This window comes from Chinchilla lanigera, unplaced genomic scaffold, assembly GCF_000276665.1.
Source record: "Chinchilla lanigera isolate Chin_1 unplaced genomic scaffold, ChiLan1.0 scaffold00060, whole genome shotgun sequence".
NCBI lineage: Eukaryota > Metazoa > Chordata > Mammalia > Rodentia > Chinchillidae > Chinchilla > Chinchilla lanigera.
The window spans coordinates 5,513,359-5,530,950 of record NW_004955461.1 but is presented as its reverse complement, the minus strand read 5'-3'; the positions used below and the strand labels follow the sequence as shown (position 1 = coordinate 5,530,950).

At 39.8% G+C, this 17,592-nt stretch overlaps 1 protein-coding gene across 3 annotated transcripts in view; it reads left to right on the top strand.

The window, feature by feature from the left end:
• Positions 1–17,592, top strand: part of Adcy8 (adenylate cyclase 8 (brain)) — a 227,867-nt gene that overhangs the window by 194,624 nt on the left and 15,651 nt on the right. For all 3 annotated transcript variants that reach the window (XM_005398004.2, XM_005398003.2, XM_005398002.2), the window contains one exon: positions 10,910–11,068. In XM_005398004.2, coding sequence (XP_005398061.1) covers positions 10,910–11,068 — 159 coding nt within the window. The remainder of the gene's footprint in view (positions 1–10,909; positions 11,069–17,592) is intronic.

Genomic DNA, 17,592 nt, shown 5'->3' with positions numbered 1-17,592 from the left:
AAAGAAAGAAAGAAAGAAAGAAAGAAAGAAAGAAAGAAAGAGAAAGAAAGAAAGGAGGGAAGGAGAGAAAGAAGAAAAAAAGGAAGGAAGAAAGGAAGCAGAGAGAGGGAAAAAAAGAAAGGGGAAGTACCTAATGAAAACTAAACTGATCCTTCTCAATTTTGATGCCTGGATAAAAATGCTCCTACAGAAGGTACATGCTGTGTGAAATATTCATGTTTGAGAATCAGCTGAACCAGGCCTCCATCCCAGCTCTTGTTCTCAGCTGTGCGTGGCTTTAAACAAATTACTTATATCCCAAGTCCCAGTTTCCTCAACTCTAAAGTGAAATATTAATTCCAAAATCGGACTGTTTTGAGATTATTGTGCACAGCATTTTGTGTGCTGCCTTGCATATGTATAGACGTATATATAGGAAGAGGTCCATGATGAATTTGTCTGGTTAGATAAAGTGCCTACCATATTGACTCTGTTCTGAGCCCATTAATTATGAGGATCTGGAATAGGGCACAACTATATAAACCTCTATTCCTGGCATGGTCTTTTGGAGGAGAGTGGACCCTAAATAATGCAAAGGTGTAGAACATTCTGGCCCATAAATAATCATCCCTGGGAGATATTTTCACTCCCAGTACAGACCAGGCTCTGCCATTCTCACTGCTCTGGATTCCAGTTCATCTTCCTTTGGTCCTTGTGCACTTCAAAATGAGTAACTGGAAAATGAGGAAAGCAAGTAAAAATGGCTGTCAGACAGAGCAGAAATAGGATCTTATTGCTGGGAAATCACCATGGAAGCAAGGAAGTAACAAACCCTGGGAAAACAAGGATGAAGCAGTCAAAAAGTTCAAGAATTGAGAGATTTATACATGAAGTTATGTGCAATAAAGAGGGATGGTAATATGTAATCCAAAAAACGATAACATAAAATCTTGGCCAGTGAAAGAGATGGGAAAGATAGTTTACTAAATTCTCACTCTGTGTCTAGCACTTTCCCTCCACTACCTCATTCAGTCTTGACAGCAACCTGGGCTGGGAGTTATTGCCATTCCCATTTAGCAGATGAAAAGAAAGGCTACTCTACTAGTACCATGAGTGGGGGAACTAAAATTCAAGTCCAGATCTGTCTCCAAAACCCATCCTTTCCACTTCACCAGACTGGAGCAGAATACGGATGTTATGTGCAGTGCCTCAGAGAATCCAGTCCTGCAGGCTGACTTTGGCTTGTTCTCATAAATTCATCACCTGAATTTATGTTGAAAGAGAAAGCCAAATGTTGGGGTGCCACCATCTACAGAATTCCTGTATTTAAGTTCTTTTAGGTATCTCTGAAGACAAGGTTCTTGTCTTCTAAGTCTGAATGGATTCCATTTATAGGGGAAAACTCTTCAGTCTGATGTGCAAATTATAGTCCATGTGAGAACTACAAAGTCAGAATTAGACAAGGCAATGCTACAAAAATACACTCAATCCATCACAATCACACAGGTTTAAAACCAAGAAGTGGGAAAACCCTAGAAATAGCTAAGAAAATAATTTTGGGGTAAAACCTTCATTTCATAATAATGATGATGTTTGTGCCTCCTTTGTCCCTTTAAGGAATTACTTTGTGTCCTGTCAGTGTCCCCTTCCTCAAATAGTACCCATCTGACATGATGATCCAATATAACATTCTATATTTGTCCTGAGAAAGCAGATAATGTAATTGTGTTAAGATCATTCATAAGGTAAAAATATGTAAATGTTCTGTGAGGAGCTCTAAATTTGTGACAACTAATATCTTTCCTTTTATTTCAGTGAGCTCAGAAATTATATAACTGTGTATAACATCTCATAACTGTCACAGTTACAGAGATAGTCTTTGGAATCAGGCAGATGGTACTCAAACCTAACCCAGTCACCAATGGAAATAAAACTTTCAGCAGTGTACTTTCCCTTCTGAGCCTCCATGTTGTCACTAAAATGGATATACTAATAACAGATTCTACTTCCAAGGGCTGTTATAATATTATTAGAATATAATTGCCATACACTGATCCCAAAGGCTTGGCTGTGTAATAAGTGCTCAAATTTGTTAGTAGCTCTTAATGTTTTACTTTGGAAAGGAGTTGACGGCACAAATAGGGAAGGCATTGTCACTCAGCTTGTGCCAACACAAAGGCAAGACTCATGGCCTCTCAGGTCACAAAGCCAACAAGAGCCAAACTGAATAGGAATCAAAATGCTCTAAGCTCGGGTTCCATCTTGTCTCTGCCTCCCTATATGACAGTCAGTTCTGTGCAGAGTTGCATCACTTGAGGGCTCTATGACCGATAGTATCCAGCAGGGCCCTGTTCATCCTGGATCAGGCCTGCCCACTCCTGGCCTTGCTCCCTGCTCCCTGGTCCCATTGGTTTCCCTGTGTGACTCAGGCCCTCTATTTTTAATAAAGGCTGAATAATGTCCATTGATGCTTGGTACGCAGGAGTGTCCAGTGGGAGTGTGTGCAATTATACCTCTCCAGAGTGACGGAGGTGGTTATGTAACTGAATAATTGGGAGATTTTATTTTGCAACATATGTGGAAACGATATACCAAACACTTCCTCCTCCACTGAGGCAGGTGAACCCCTAAATTCTGGACAGGGAGAACAAATGATCAGATGCCTCCCACCTTGTGCATGATTCATGTACAGCTCGGAAGACTGGGCATCTCCATTTATAGCAAAGGAAGCTACATCTGTGCACAAGGACAGAGTTTAATTAAGTCATTTCCAGTCACCTACTTCTGGGCCTCATGGAGACAAGCTCTAGGGACTGTGTGGCTCAGAAGAAGAGACCCAAGCTTTGAAACCCAGGATTATTCCTTGTGTCTCAGCAATGCCACTTTGAGAATAAGTGACCCTGAGATAGCCTCCCAGAGCTGTTATTATTTATCTATAAAGAGAAAATAATATTTATCTGTCAGAGTGGGAGAAAACCTAAAAAATTTCATGTGCATACACTACAAGAATCACAGTTGGAGTCAAAATGCCCTGGTTTAAACCCTGGCACTGTTTGTGAGGCCTTAGGAAGCCACCTCCATTTGACTGTGCCTAATCCCTCACCTACAAAGTGGAGAGTTCCAAAGTACCTAGCTCATTGATTAAATGAGGCTGAATAAATATGAAGTGTTTGAAACAACACCTGGCAGGGTGGACAGGCTCAGTTGGCATTAGCTATTATTATGAGAGGAGCCCGGCACAAAGTGTAGGAACAGCAGGTGTTATAGTAATCTTTTCATAAGACCAGTTCCTCAGTGGTTTGATGAAAATCAGGAAAAAGCACACTCTAATTTAATTGATACATTGAGCAAACACTAGAGAATTTTTACTTCTAAAATACCAATGCCATGTCTTTGGTATGTTTTGCTTTTCTCTCCGTGTCTGTGCCCTGTGTTCAAGTGATCTCTTTCCCTTTGTTGCCTCCCAGCCACCGCTCTGGTATGAGTAAATCAAAGCCAGAGACTGAGTTTACCTCATCTTCCTAGGCCAGGCACCCAGTGTATGGTAGGTGCAGTAGATCTTTAGTGAACTGAAGAGGAAACGTAATCTGTGGAGGTTGATAGCAGGTGGCACCTGGCTTCATGGGACTTGCTTTGTCAAAAGACTGGCCTGTGCCTACACTCAACCAGCTCTCTATGACCATGACCCAGATATGGCTCTCCACAACACCAGTCTGAAAATTGCCCTTTCTTGTCTCATAACTGGACAATCATTGCTCAGGTCCACTCCAGCCTTCCAGATTTCTGCACTCTTGCTTCTAATTTGAATTCAGTTATATAAAGATACTCCAACAGGAGAGAAATAAACAATTACTTTGTGTTTCCACAAAGCATGCATTTTGAACCATTTTTCATTTGGAAATATTTATGCACAAGAAAATACTGTCCTCTTGTTGACAAATCACAACCTGATGTTCTTGAATCTGGTATGAAAGAGAACCATCTCCTCATGGACTGTTCAATACCTGGAAACACAACTCCTAAAGCAACATAAATGCTGAATTCTTTCCCCACAAATTTGTTCCCTATAGATTTCCCTATAAATTTGTTCCTTAGCATCCTTCATGGGTAATAGGTGAGATTGTGGGGGTTTTTAGCTATCATCATATATTTATACCTTTTAACATATTTTCTTCATTTCCAACTAGTGCAATTGCTACTAAAGCCTAATTTGTCACATCTTTGACAGCAAGAAGCTTATTCAAGCCTGCTTTTGGGTCCTTTAGATGTAGCCCATGTAGTCTCTGATACACTCCTTACTTATGGTATTCATTTAAAAAGTTCTAAATTTGTGAATTTTCTGCCCTAAAATTCAGCCATTTCTGGAATGAGCGGGGATTCTTTTTACAAGAATTGATTTTTTAAAAACCAAAATCCAGAAGCTGAGAGTGCTTGTTGCTATTAACTTTTTGTTGTTTTAAGGCTTTAGTTTCATTAGAGAAAGTCATACCAGTATTGCAATAGAAGTGATAAGTTTAATTATCTTATGTAGATGTGAAGCACCTTGAAATATAAAATATGACCAGAAAACTGTTGTTCATTTAGTTTCATTGGAGGAACTTCTGTTCCTTACTGGGACCACAGCTATTTTAACCTCATTAATTTTATTTTTGCAGCTACTTTTTCTCTTCCTCAAAATTCTAGTTTTCAGTGACAACACAATTTCTTATTTGCTTTATCATTAGTTCATATATAATAGTCTAAAAATAATAATACAAATAATACCACCTACAGTATGATTCTCACAGTTTTAACATTCTACCCTTAGGGTATCTAAGAATGTGTCATCAAGGTATTTTTTAAAAAGTCATTTTGTATGTGTGTATTTCCTATCTGCTTGGACAGGTTGCTCATTTCTTTTATCTTTGGTTTTTTCACTTCTTTTTATTTGTTATACAAATTAATGGCTTCTATTTTGGCAGAATTGTACCAAATGAAAATGATCAGATTTGATCATTTTCTCCCATCACCCCCCCCCAGTTTCACATATGTGGGGTTCAGTGTGTTCCTATATTCATCTTTTATTGCCTTCACTTGCACATTGTTTTTTCTGTTTTCACAGAGAAATTTTAAATTTATTTAGTTTTATAATGAAACAAAAATATTTCCTTAATTCTAAAGTCAAGCTTACTCAAAACAATATATAATTTTAAAAAATCTTAAAATCTGTTCTACTCTTCCATTGTACCTCCTACCGTTCCCTTCCCCACCTCCTGGATGATCATATTTTGTGATATGTTCTCTGATTTTTCTATTAGAACATGTTTGCAGTACATAATGATTATATTTCTCATGAAGAGTTGATACATGTACATAATACATCTTAATTTTTTTTATCCTTTATTCTGTCCTACCCTCCCTGCTCTTTCCAACTTTTGGTCCCCTTCCCATTTGCAAAGTTCTATATTCTTTTTTTCTTTAATTCTGTTTTTTCTCTCCCTTTATTCCTTTCCCTCCCCTTCTTCCTCCCTCCATCTTTTGTTCCCTCATCTGTTTAAAAAAATCTACTTCCTATTTATTTATCTCCTTTCCTTTTTCACAGTTCTCATCGTTTCATTTTTTAAATTCTTTTTTATTTTAAAGAGAATAAAAATAAAAATAACACAGAATTTCAAAACAAGACAATAGGAAATTAACAATGGTTGTTATATTGCATACTGTTATCTTCAAAATAGTTGTCCAGATTACCAGACATAGGCATGCAAAATTGATCAAACAATTAAGCTTTAACTGTTCCTTTCAATAAACAGGTAGAAATTAGTAGTACAATTATCTCCACCCAGACATTTATTAATCAAAATCCCAGAAATTCACAAGAACAGAATATTAAAAGCTGTTAGAAAAAAGAAACAGATCACGTACAAAGGAAAGCCCATCATAATCACAGTAGACTTCTCAACACAAACCATCAAGTCAAGAAGAGTTTGGAGTGAAGTATTTTATTTATCTTCCACTTTGCTCTTTTTTACAAACTAAGACATACATATGTGCATATATGTGGGAGGAGAGAGAATTCTTTCTTAGATAAGTGATAGCAAACTATACACACTTTTCCTCCCTTGGAGTGTATCCCGTCAGAGTATAGCAAATGTTCTTCATTTCTTTTCATAGCTGTGTCACGTTCTATTGTCTATATGTGCAATAGTTTGCTCATCCAACAAAATGAACATTTGGATTCTTTCCAGCTTTTGCTACCATAAATACTGCTGAAGGAGTAACCTTGTGCCTGTGTTGTTTCATATTTTTGCTATCTACTGAGACTTTTAAATAGAACAAAATAATAATAATAATAATAAACTGGCTGAATACTTTAAGCCCTTAAATTTGGGACACCAAACCATGTGTTTAACAGTGCAGCACATTGTTCTTTTTTTTTTTTTTCTTTTTTCTTTTTGAGGTTAGGAAAACTTTACTGGAGATAAGAAGGAGAATAACTCATGGATTTCTAGGAAGAATCATGAACGGGATGTCCACATGGCCTCTAACTTAGAATTACTTACAGACAAGTTAGGTACAGGAATTCCTTCTTGGTTAGTAGTCACGTATCACACACAGGTGGCTCTGTGGATTTAAAATAACCAACTGAGGCTCAGGCTTTCGGCCCAGTTATTTCACACAGGGCTTACAGTAAACTGGGAACTCAGAAGGAACTGGTGAGTTTGCATTAGAATTTCCTTGAAATTCAGGGCCTTAGTAGGGTGTGGCTGCATTCCCTTTGGGATCTTAGACACGAGTGCACTGCATGCCATGCTGCCTCAGGAAATTCATTCATTAAGACCAAAGTCCTAATTCACTATCTATTCTTAATTTTGTATCAGTAAGGCTGGTCACCCCACTCTACCTCAGACCCTTCCACTAGCTAACTGTCTTACTCACAAACTAATTAAGTAAATATCTTCTACATTTCATCCCTCTGAAGAAGTATCCTTAGCTGCTATTAAGGAGAATGGGCCAAGACTGAATCTAGCAGCTTCATGGACCAAGACTGAATCTAGCAGCTGAGAAGGATGGATGTAAGGGAGAATGCCAGTCAGGGACTTTCTCCAGAAAACTAACCTAATAGGCCTTGAATAGAAGTCATGTTGTGACTTAACATTTATGGAGTATCTTTAAACGATCAATCTAGTGCACCCCAGTAACAGGAGTCTAACATATTTGTTTTTGGCTCCATCAGCATAACCATTTGGAGTTTGACAATCTCTAGGCAAGAAGAAACAAATTTAACCAAAAGATTAAGAATACATGGCCCAAACATAAGAACCAGAATGAAAAGATAGATTGGGGAAGGAACTAAGGTTAGACACTGTGTTTAAGGGATTGGAATACTTATTGTAACCAGCTGAGTGGTAGCCTTGCCTATTTATGGAGTTATCTACAAGTCTGATATTTATTTTATTATTTTAAAATCTTATTTCACCTGATGAGTATTATTTATCTAAATTATTTATTAGTGCACAAGTCCCTCTAGTTGTAGCTATAAGAAAATGGAGAACTCTGCAGTTTTGAATGACAGCTTTAGCTGGGAATTTAAAGACTCTTGAGCTTCAGTAGCTGTAACTGTGGCTTTCTAGCCAGAACCATAATAGTAGTTAACTACAGGTATAGCTGGAGACTGCTAGCAGGGGTCAATATAGTGATTAGAGCCCCGTTTCTATATCTGGCTTATATTACTGTTACTTTTATATATCTGTGGGTATATTTTTCTGCAGGGTGTTTAAGACCAAGTTAAAGTGAGAACTGTGTTAATCTCTCACTATACTATATATATATATTAACCTAGTGAAATACCTATATCATGGTCAGTTAAATCTCCTCAGGCATTACTTTTGGAATGATGGTCAGAGCCTCTTAGCTCCTGTGTCAGTACCATCCTCTAGGATGGTCAAGGTCCTGCTTGACCAAGTGCTGTCCTGCAGAAGCACTGGAGACATTTCTCTCTTTAGTGACCCTCCTTTCAGCACAATGTATCCTGGGTAACTCCTGTGCTCTAGGGTCCAACAACCTCCCTGATTGAGAGGTTGAGTGACTCACCAGTGTTGTGGGAAAGGGTATGGAAAAGACCCCTCATATGCTGGCTCCTTGTTGACCTTAAAGGGCCAGGGCCAAAACATTGGCTGTCCTCTGAGCTCAATCATGCTTTCTTAACTTTGGTCTCCAAACCTCAGTTGTAACATCCAGGAGATAAGTCACACCATGATTGCAATAGGAGCAATAAGTTAACTATCTTATCTAGACATCAAGGACCTCAAATATGAAATATGACCAGAAAACTGTTATTTTTTAGCAATCATGGTCATCTTTGAAGTCAAATTTTCATAGAGCGCTAACAGATAGTTTTATAGAGATGATTTGAGATTAAGGCCAACATAGCATTTTAGTATGACAGTCATGATTAAATTCTTAGCTCTGCAACATTTAAATTTTCATTTTAGTATAAAATAATTTTTTAGTCAGACATCCTTATCTAATTACAAAATGTTAAATGACATAGAGAAACTTATACCTAATTTGTTATCTTTTAACCATCTTCTGCTACCGGAGTGCCACGTAAATAAAATATACTTGTTTATAGATGTACTTTACAGGTTACTACTGTCTAATCTTTAATCATTATACTGACATTGTCTGGGCTGAGGATTTAGGTATCTCTAACTGTTATAACTGCATCACAATCACACAGGCAGGACAGGCTCAACATTCCACTTCATGAGCATGGTGTGGGGAATGGGATTAGGATAGACTGCCCCAGGAGAACCTGTCCTTCCATATTTAAGAATAGCAGCCATGTCTACGGCCATGTCACCCTGAATGCGCCTGATCTCATCTAATCTTAGAAGCTAAGCAGGATCAGGCCTGGATGGAAGAAGAGCGTCCATGCTTATTGCTTTTATCTGACTAAGGAAGCACCATGTTTTGTATGAAGCATATTGTTCCCCTGATATACTCTACTTTCCCAATATACTTTCCCGAGGAAAATGGGGCCTCAGGAAAATGACAGAAGAGACATAGGCTATAAAGTTGTCCAAAAAAATAAAAAGAGAGAGCACAAATCTCTATCTCCTAAATGGAGTCATGGTTAACAAGATCATGTTGCAAAGAGAAAAGGACAATAAAATTCCCATTTGGGGCTTATTTCCTATTAAAAAAAAATCTCAGATCCCATATGAGCCTTTAAAATGTTAACATGTGGTTTGGGTTCATGGTTCTGCAAACATCAAGGAATGAAGTCACAAACCAAAGGAGGAAGTTAGATAGTTTTATTGGAAATAAGGAGAAGAATAGCTCCTAGATTTCCAGGAGGGGTCCCTAATTGGGTGGCCCTATTCATTTTAAACGTGAAAGACACTGAAATAAGGATATCCCTTATAAAATAATAAGCCTGGTTTGTGAGCCACTCTGGAGAGGAAATTGCTCAGCTCCAACACAAAGGAAAGCTAGGGTGACAGGCAAGTAATGTGCACTGAGGGTCTACCATGAGCCATTCATCTATAACTGCTTAATTATTCCCTGTTCCACTCCTGAGTGGTCACTGGCATTTTTGTCAAATGCAGAGATGAAGGAAACTAAGGTAAACGAAGCCCTTGCTAGCTAATCTGGGGAAATACATAAATGAGGACTAGACCTCTAAGCCCTATGTGTCTGAAATTATGTCCATGGTTCTTCCATTATTGGTCTTTTTTTTTTTGAGACAGTGTTTCACTGTGCACTTCAGGCTGGTCTTGAACTCACTTTGTAGCTGAGGTTGGCCTCAAACTCACAGCAATCCTCCTAGCTCAGCCTCTTGATTGCTGGGATTACAGGCACGTGCCACCATACCTTGCTGGTTCTTCCATTATTAATTCATTTATTTCTTGTTTATTGCCTAGTGATCAAGGCCTCAGAATCTGGTGTCCAGTTTTAGAGTTATGCTATGTTCTTGTTTCAGCACTAACTCATGCATGGTCTTGGTTTGCTCTGATTTTATCATCAGTGAAATAAGGATTGAAAATAACATCTTCCTTTTATGGTTGTTGTCTTGGTTGAAGACTTAGAACAGAGCCTGGCACATAATAAGGCCCACCTGACTATTAGCTAGTTTTATTATTTGGATTTACTTCTTGAGCCAACAAATATTTATTGAGCACCTGTTCTGTGCCAGACAGGTAGCTATATGATAAGTGTAGAAGTAAGCTTAGGCTGCCTTAACAAAATACCCTGGAGTAGGTAGCTTTAAAAATAGAAATTTATTTTCTCACAGTTCCAGAAGCTGGGAAGTCTATTAGGCTTTGATTTCTGATGAGGGTTCTCTTCTTGGCTTGCAGATCATCACTTTCCTATGTCTGCACATGGCCTTTTGTTGTGTGCACATGGAGAGGGAAGGCAGGCTCTCTTAAGTCTCTTCTAGTGAGAGCAGTAACCTCATCCCAAAGGCTCACCCTCAGGACTTCCTGTATCGCTTCTCAGCCTTTTGACTAAGATCAAGTGTGAACCCAATTATCTTCCAAGCATCCAATCTCCAAATACTATTATATCAGGAGTTAGGGCTTCAGGTGTGAATGTGAGGTGAGGGGAGCTATGAAAATACTCAAGACTTAACAGTAAGGGCATAATGTTGAATGGGTGAAAGGACCTCTGGCCACAGAATCCTTTCTCAAGAGGACACAGGTATTACCAGATATGTCTTACAAATTAGTGTAAAATCACAGGAATAATAATGCCAGGGAGCTGCACATTCCTGCAAGACCTAATCAGCCTTTGATCACTTGGCTTCAGGCAGGTGCCTCCCAAAGTACTCAGATCTGACTGTATCATTTGTGCAGAGTCCAGGAGTCTTCCCCACCTTCCAGTGAAAGCCCAGAACACAGGGTCACAAACTCACCTGCTGCTTCTCTTTCTCTCCTGCAAACTGCAGCTGGAGTACACAGCCCGCTTGGACTTCCTTTGGAGAGTACAAGCCAAACAGGAGATCAACGAGATGAAGGAGCTGAGGGAACACAATGAGAACATGCTCCGGAATATCTTACCCAGCCATGTGGCCCGCCACTTCCTGGAGAAAGACCGAGACAACGAGGTGAGCCCGAGCCCGTCTGGCCAACAAGAAGGGATGGTGGCTATGGTGCATATCTGCTTACACTGACCCCAAGTTCTGGTAGAATTTCTCTGTCCTCCTATGAGAACATGAGAATGAAGATTGTGCCTATTACCTGGTGCCAGGTAGCCCAACATGCCACAGTGAAGTCTACACATGGCCTACCCTGGCCTGTAGTACTTTATCAATTAGGTAGATATGAGGTCTTCCTTGCAAGCCCAGATGGGAATTTTTACATGCTATACGTGTGTGCATTTCTATAGATGTAGGTATATATAACTATTGGTGTAAATGTATATGTGTATATGGTGTGTATCAAACAAGTCCATTTCTGGGTCTATACAGAATGAACTGAAAGAAGTTTCTCAAAGAGATACATGTATATCTAGCAGCACTATTTACAGTAGTTAAAAGGTGGAAGCCACTTCAATGTCCATCAATGGATGCACAGTCAGACCAAATGTGTTATATACATTTGGAACATTAGCTACCCTAAAAAAGGAAAGGAAATTTTAACACATGCTACAGCTTAGATAAAGCTTATGTTAAGTGAATAATCAAGTCACCAAAAAAGTACAAGTACTGTATGACTCTAAGAGATACCTAAAGTATTCAAAATTATGGAGTTACAGTGGAATGGTGGTTGTCAGGATCTTGAGGGAAGAAATAAGGAGAAATTGTTTCATAGATACAGAAAGAACTTTAATTCAGCAAGATGGAAAAAGTTTTAGGATGATGGTGATAGCGGCAGAAGAGTGTTAATGTACTTTACACAACTGGACTATACACTTAGTGGTTTGGATGTAAATTATATGTTACATACACTTTACCGCAATGAAAAATAATAATGTAGATTTTAACTCACTGTCCCTCAGACAAAGGACTTCTATCTAGAACATACAAAGAATTTTTAAAAATCAGACCCCCAAAATTCAAAGACCCAACCCAAAAATGGGCATCTGAGATAAATATACAATTTCTCAGGTGAAGAAATACAAATGACAAATAAATATATGAAAAAATGTTCAACATCATCGGTCATCCAAGAAATGCAAATTAAAACAACACTGAGATTCAATCTCACCCCAGGAAGAATAGCTTATCATCAAGAAATCAACCAATAACAAATGTTAGTGGGTCTGTGGGCAAAAAGGGACCCTTCTCCGCTATTGGCAGGAGTGTAGACTGGTACTACTATACAAATCAGTGTGGAGATTCCTCAAAAAATTAGGATTACAGGTCCCATTTGACCCAGCTATTCTGCTCCTGGGTATCTTCCCAGAAGAATTAATAACATCCTACCACTGTGATATATGTGCACCCATGTTTACAGCAGCACAATTTGCCATGGCTACATCTTGGAAACAACTCAAATGCCCACCAACCAAGGAACAGATAAAGAAGATGTGGTATTTTTATACAATGGAGTAGTGATCAGCTATAGAGAAAGATAAACTCAAGGCTTTTATAGGTAACCGCATGCAACTAGAGACCATACTCATAAGTGAAATAAATTAGACTCACATGTATAAACATCATACTGTCTACCTAGTGTAAGAAACTGAAAGAGTAAATAAGATACAAAAGGTACAACAGATACTGTGAGAGGGAGAGAAACCACTCAAAAGGAAGGGACAACTGGGATGGGGGAAAGGAAAAGGAAGATATATAGATAGACAGATCGATAGATAGATAGATAGATATAGATATAGATATAGATATAGATATATAGATATATAGATATATAGATATATATATACACACAAAATAACTAAAGTAATTGTAATACTAATTTCTATTAGTTCATTGAAAGGAACAGTTAGTGTTTATATTGTCTGATCAGTCTTACATGCCTATGTCTGGTAATCTGAGCAACTACTTTGAAGATAACAACATGCAATATAATAATCATTATTAATTTCCTATCATCTTGTTTTGAAATTCTGTATCATTTTTATTATGTTTAAAATTTTTTAAAAATGAAAAATATAATTATTATATTACATAATAATTATATATAAATTATATATGTATATACACACTTATGAATATGTACAACGGATATATACCAAATATATCACCTGTATGTGGGGTGTGAGTGTGTACAGTACTAGCACATTGCCTACCATTTAGAATGCTCAAAAGTGCTCTGTTCACTTAAAACTGGTTAATCTTATATAATGCCTGAAAGACACTCTCTGAAGGTAGCCCACAGTCTGAAATTAAGGTGCTGAGAGGCTCAGACTCCCTCTGAAGAGTTTATCAGATACTTTTGTTTTGCTTTTTCCAGCTTCTTGTGGCCCAAATTCTTCCTTGGCTTATCACCCAAACATTCTAATCTCTGCCTCTGTCTTTCCATGGCACTTCTTATGAGGACATGTGTCCTCTCCTCTCAGGACATCAGATTTAGTTAAGGCCCCCTGTCATCCACAATGACTGCATCTTAATTTAAATGCATCTGCAAAGGCATCATTTCCAAATAGGGTCACATAGTCATGTTCCAAATGGACAGGAATTTTGGTGGAACACTTTTAATCTACAACAAGGGTTAAGGTAAGGTGGCAAGTGATGTGGATGGAAACTCTGGTGGTCTGTGATGAAACTTTAAGTGGAATGGGAGCCTTGAGAATTTCTAAGCATAGCATAATCAATCAGCTGCTGGTAGGACATGGATAGGAAGATCCCAAAACTAGAGCCAGGTAAGAGATCTTAAAATAGCTCAGGTAAGATCTAAGTGAGCAACCCTAGAACAGTGGCAAAGGAGATGGAGAGGAGGCAAGTTCTAAATTCCTTTAGGAGGTAGCATTAGCAAAATCCAATAATGAAGCTGATTTAAAAGATGAGAATTTTTTAAAATACTCAAAAAACAGGACTTACCCTGAAAGCTCCAAGAGAAAATCACTCAAAAGGGAGCTGAAAGGTGCTTTCACATGGCTGAAGGCTCACATGTGAGAAGGCATGGGCTTACCCTGTGAGACTTCAAGGCAGGTGAAGCATCTTTGGGCTCTGCATCCTTGGAATCCTTAAAGGACAGAGTAAGTAGCAGCGTTATCCCTGAAGGATTGTGAGCTCACTAAGGGCAGGGACCATGGCAGCCATCATCACCATTGATCCTCAGGCTTGGTGAGCCTACCTATAATGCTGCTATTAAAGGGTTGTGAGTGAACAGCAGTGGTATGTTTCCTGAGGCTTTACACCTTAGTGCTCTGTGGCTGTATTGCACTGCTGTATCACCTTGCTGAGCCACTCAAACTGGAGTCATTCAGGATGCCAAAACAAGTTTGTCTCGGAGGCTGGGCCAAAATGACTACCTTTCCAATAATAGATTTGCAAACTGCACTCAACAGAGATCATAAAGACACTGGTGCTGAGACCAATATCTTCAATGAGCCAGTTAGCTGTGACATGGACTGGTGGCCTGGCTGGTTTGCTAATTTTGTTTTAACTCGTGGATGTGATGCGTTTGGGCATAGACGAGTGTATTAGTTACTTTCTCATTCCTCAGACACAAGACACAACACCTGCAAAGTAAAAGAAGAGAGGCTTAGTTTGGTTCATGGCTTCAGAAGTTTCAGTCCATAGTCGGCAGGCTCAAACACAGAAATGGGGTGATGGAAGGACCTGGCAGGGAAGAATGCTGTTCACATCACGGCAACTAGGAAGCAAAAACAGGAGGGAGGAGCCAGGGAAGGAGATACACCCTCTGGGTCACATCCCCAGCGACCGACCTCTTCTACCTTTTCCATCCAGATCTACTTGCTAACAGCACATTCAGTCATGGGTTCATCTAAACCAGTGAAGAACATAGCACTCCCTGATCCAATCACCTCCCAAAAGCCTCATCCCTGAGCACATAAGGCTTTTGGGACATTCCAGATTCAAACCATAACAAAGGAACCCTCCAATTTTCCCGTGTATACCCTGCCACCCTTGTTACTTGTGAGACCCTTACAGACTTTGGGGTTTGTGCTCCTTGCCTTGGGACCCTAAAGGGCAGAAGGGGAGAAGCCTACTGGATGCATTTTTCATCCAGGCTACTGAAGAAAGCCCAGTGAAAGAGACGACCAGGGGATGAGTAATGGGCAAGTTGGATAATCAGCTCTGGATACGCCCAGGTTCCGGAGGGTCTCCCAGATGCAGATCAAAGCACCATTCACCCTCTTGGACAGATGGAGTTTTCCAGCACTGAGTTCAAGCTTTGTTTCCTCAAGATTCCCTGAGGTTAGAAGCTTTGTAGCAAGAGCTTCTTGATGGAGCTGCGAAAGCAGAGAGAATGTTAATGTGTGTCAACCGAGCCCAGCAGATGGGGAGGAGGAACTGTATGAACCACAGAGGAGAAACCCAAAGGCAAATGAAAGGAAAGCTGCTTTTTCACCAAGACACCAAAACAATAAGGTGTCCAGGACCGGTGGGGAATAGCAAGGTGATACTGATTTCATCAAGAAAGGAAGGAAAACAAGGAATGCATTCCAAAAACACAAGGCATCTGCCCTTACCCAGTCCAATCCCCACTGAGCAACATGAATGGCAGCTTCAGCCTTAATACATTTTCAGTAAAAAGTTCTATCCGAATTATTTCAGGTTTTATAAATATTTAAGCAGCTCTCATTCGGCTGGGATTAGACCCTGAACTGTTTACCTTGCCTACAGAATCTGAACATGAAAAAGTGATGAAGCATCATTTACTGAATATCTACTATTACCAGATACTGAGGATAGGCAACTGGTGAAAATTATCTCTCTCACAGCCTTAAAAGAAGAGTTTTGTTAGCCCCACACTACTGGTGAAGAAGCTGGGGCCCTGAGAGGTTTCTAACATGCCTCACATTAAGCAGCACCACATCACATTCCCAGGCTCGCCCCACTTACCATGTCACTGCCGAAGCTAACCTTAAGGCTGGACAAGACTAAGGCGTGTACCCATCCTGTGTACACATGCACATATGATATAGGACAGAGAGAGAAGGAAACATAGGAGTTTAATATATAAAGTGGTGGCAGGGTAGGGGTAGAACTGTTGTGACTGCAAGCACTCCAGTGTCACGCCCTGTTACTGTAAGAGGCAAAGGCATTTTTATCTTCTCTTCTTGCCACAAATGTGAGTGACTAATGCAAGCCTCTGAATATTTGGTGACTTTGGTAAGTCCCTCTGGACTATAGGAATGCCTACGTGACCACCTTTTCCTGCCCACCAGGGCATCTCGCCCAGGCTATGTCCCTGGGGTGGCAATGCATTCATGGCTGACTGACAGCCGACATGGAGTTGTTGCTTGGCTGAACTGTGTACATCTTTATGGGCCTTAACCCTCAGGACATGATTCCATGGGCCTTACTCAAAAAGGAGCGGACACCAGAGCTCCTGGCTGGCAGCTTATGTGTCTTTTTCATGTAGGCTCTGGGTGTGTCCCAGCAACAGAAGCCAAGGACACGCTCAGAATCACTCCAGACCTCATAGCCAAAAGCTCAGTCTCTGTTTGCTCTTCCCTCCCAAATTCCACCCTGCTGAAGGCTCTTCAAGAAAGGCTATGTTATCTGAGGGGACAAGGCCAAGTTATTAAGTTAGAAGAACTTGTGTTCACATCTCAGGTCTGCCATTTACTTGCTACATGATTTGAGGCAAGCTAGTTAGGCTTACTAAGCCTCAGTTTCCTCATCTGTAATTATAGCAATGCTCTAATTATAGCAATGCTGTTAGGACACAGAGGTTAATCAGGGGAAGAAGGGGGTGGAAAGTATTCCAGACAGACCCAAATAGTCAGAGGCATTGAGTCACAATACTACAGGATATTTGCTGAGAAGTGGGGAAACCACAAGCACTTCAGTATTTAGCAGAGAACAGAGATCAGAGCAGAGGTATCATTGGTACAAAAGTACAAGTCTTGAAGGACACTGAAGGAGCTTCATACAAGCAGCACAGGACTTAGAATCAAATAGGCCTAAGCAAAGAGGAGGCCATGGTTTTCTTCATACTGTCATTTGGGGTCCCAGGGAGGGAGTGAATGCATAGGCTCAAAATCCTGTGTGAGGTCCAACTCAACAGAAGATGGTGACAACACAATAATAGCTTTTTCTATATTTGTCAATCCCTCCCCAGTTTACAAAGTGTGTTTATTTTTTTTTAGGCCTAAAATAGCAAGAAGCAGATGGAACACTCAGACTGGTTTAGAAAGAGCTGAAAAAAGAAACAATCTCTGAAGGTGTGGATAGGTAGGCTGGAGCCCTTCCTAATCCCCCTCTTCCTGATCTGCTTGCCATGGGGGAAGGCTTCATCTGTTTGGGCCACATCAGTGACCTCCCATGCCCTCTGGCTGAGGACCACCTTCAAAACTACTTGGGTCTGTCTGGAATACAGACAGACTCAATTGTAATTCTCCAAAATTCATGTGTGAAGTTTTAACCCTTCGGGTTAAACACAGAGTATGACTATTTTGGGACAGATAATCAAGTTAAAAGCAAGGTCATTAGGGGAGGACCCACTGCAGTGTGACTCATGTCCTTATATAAAG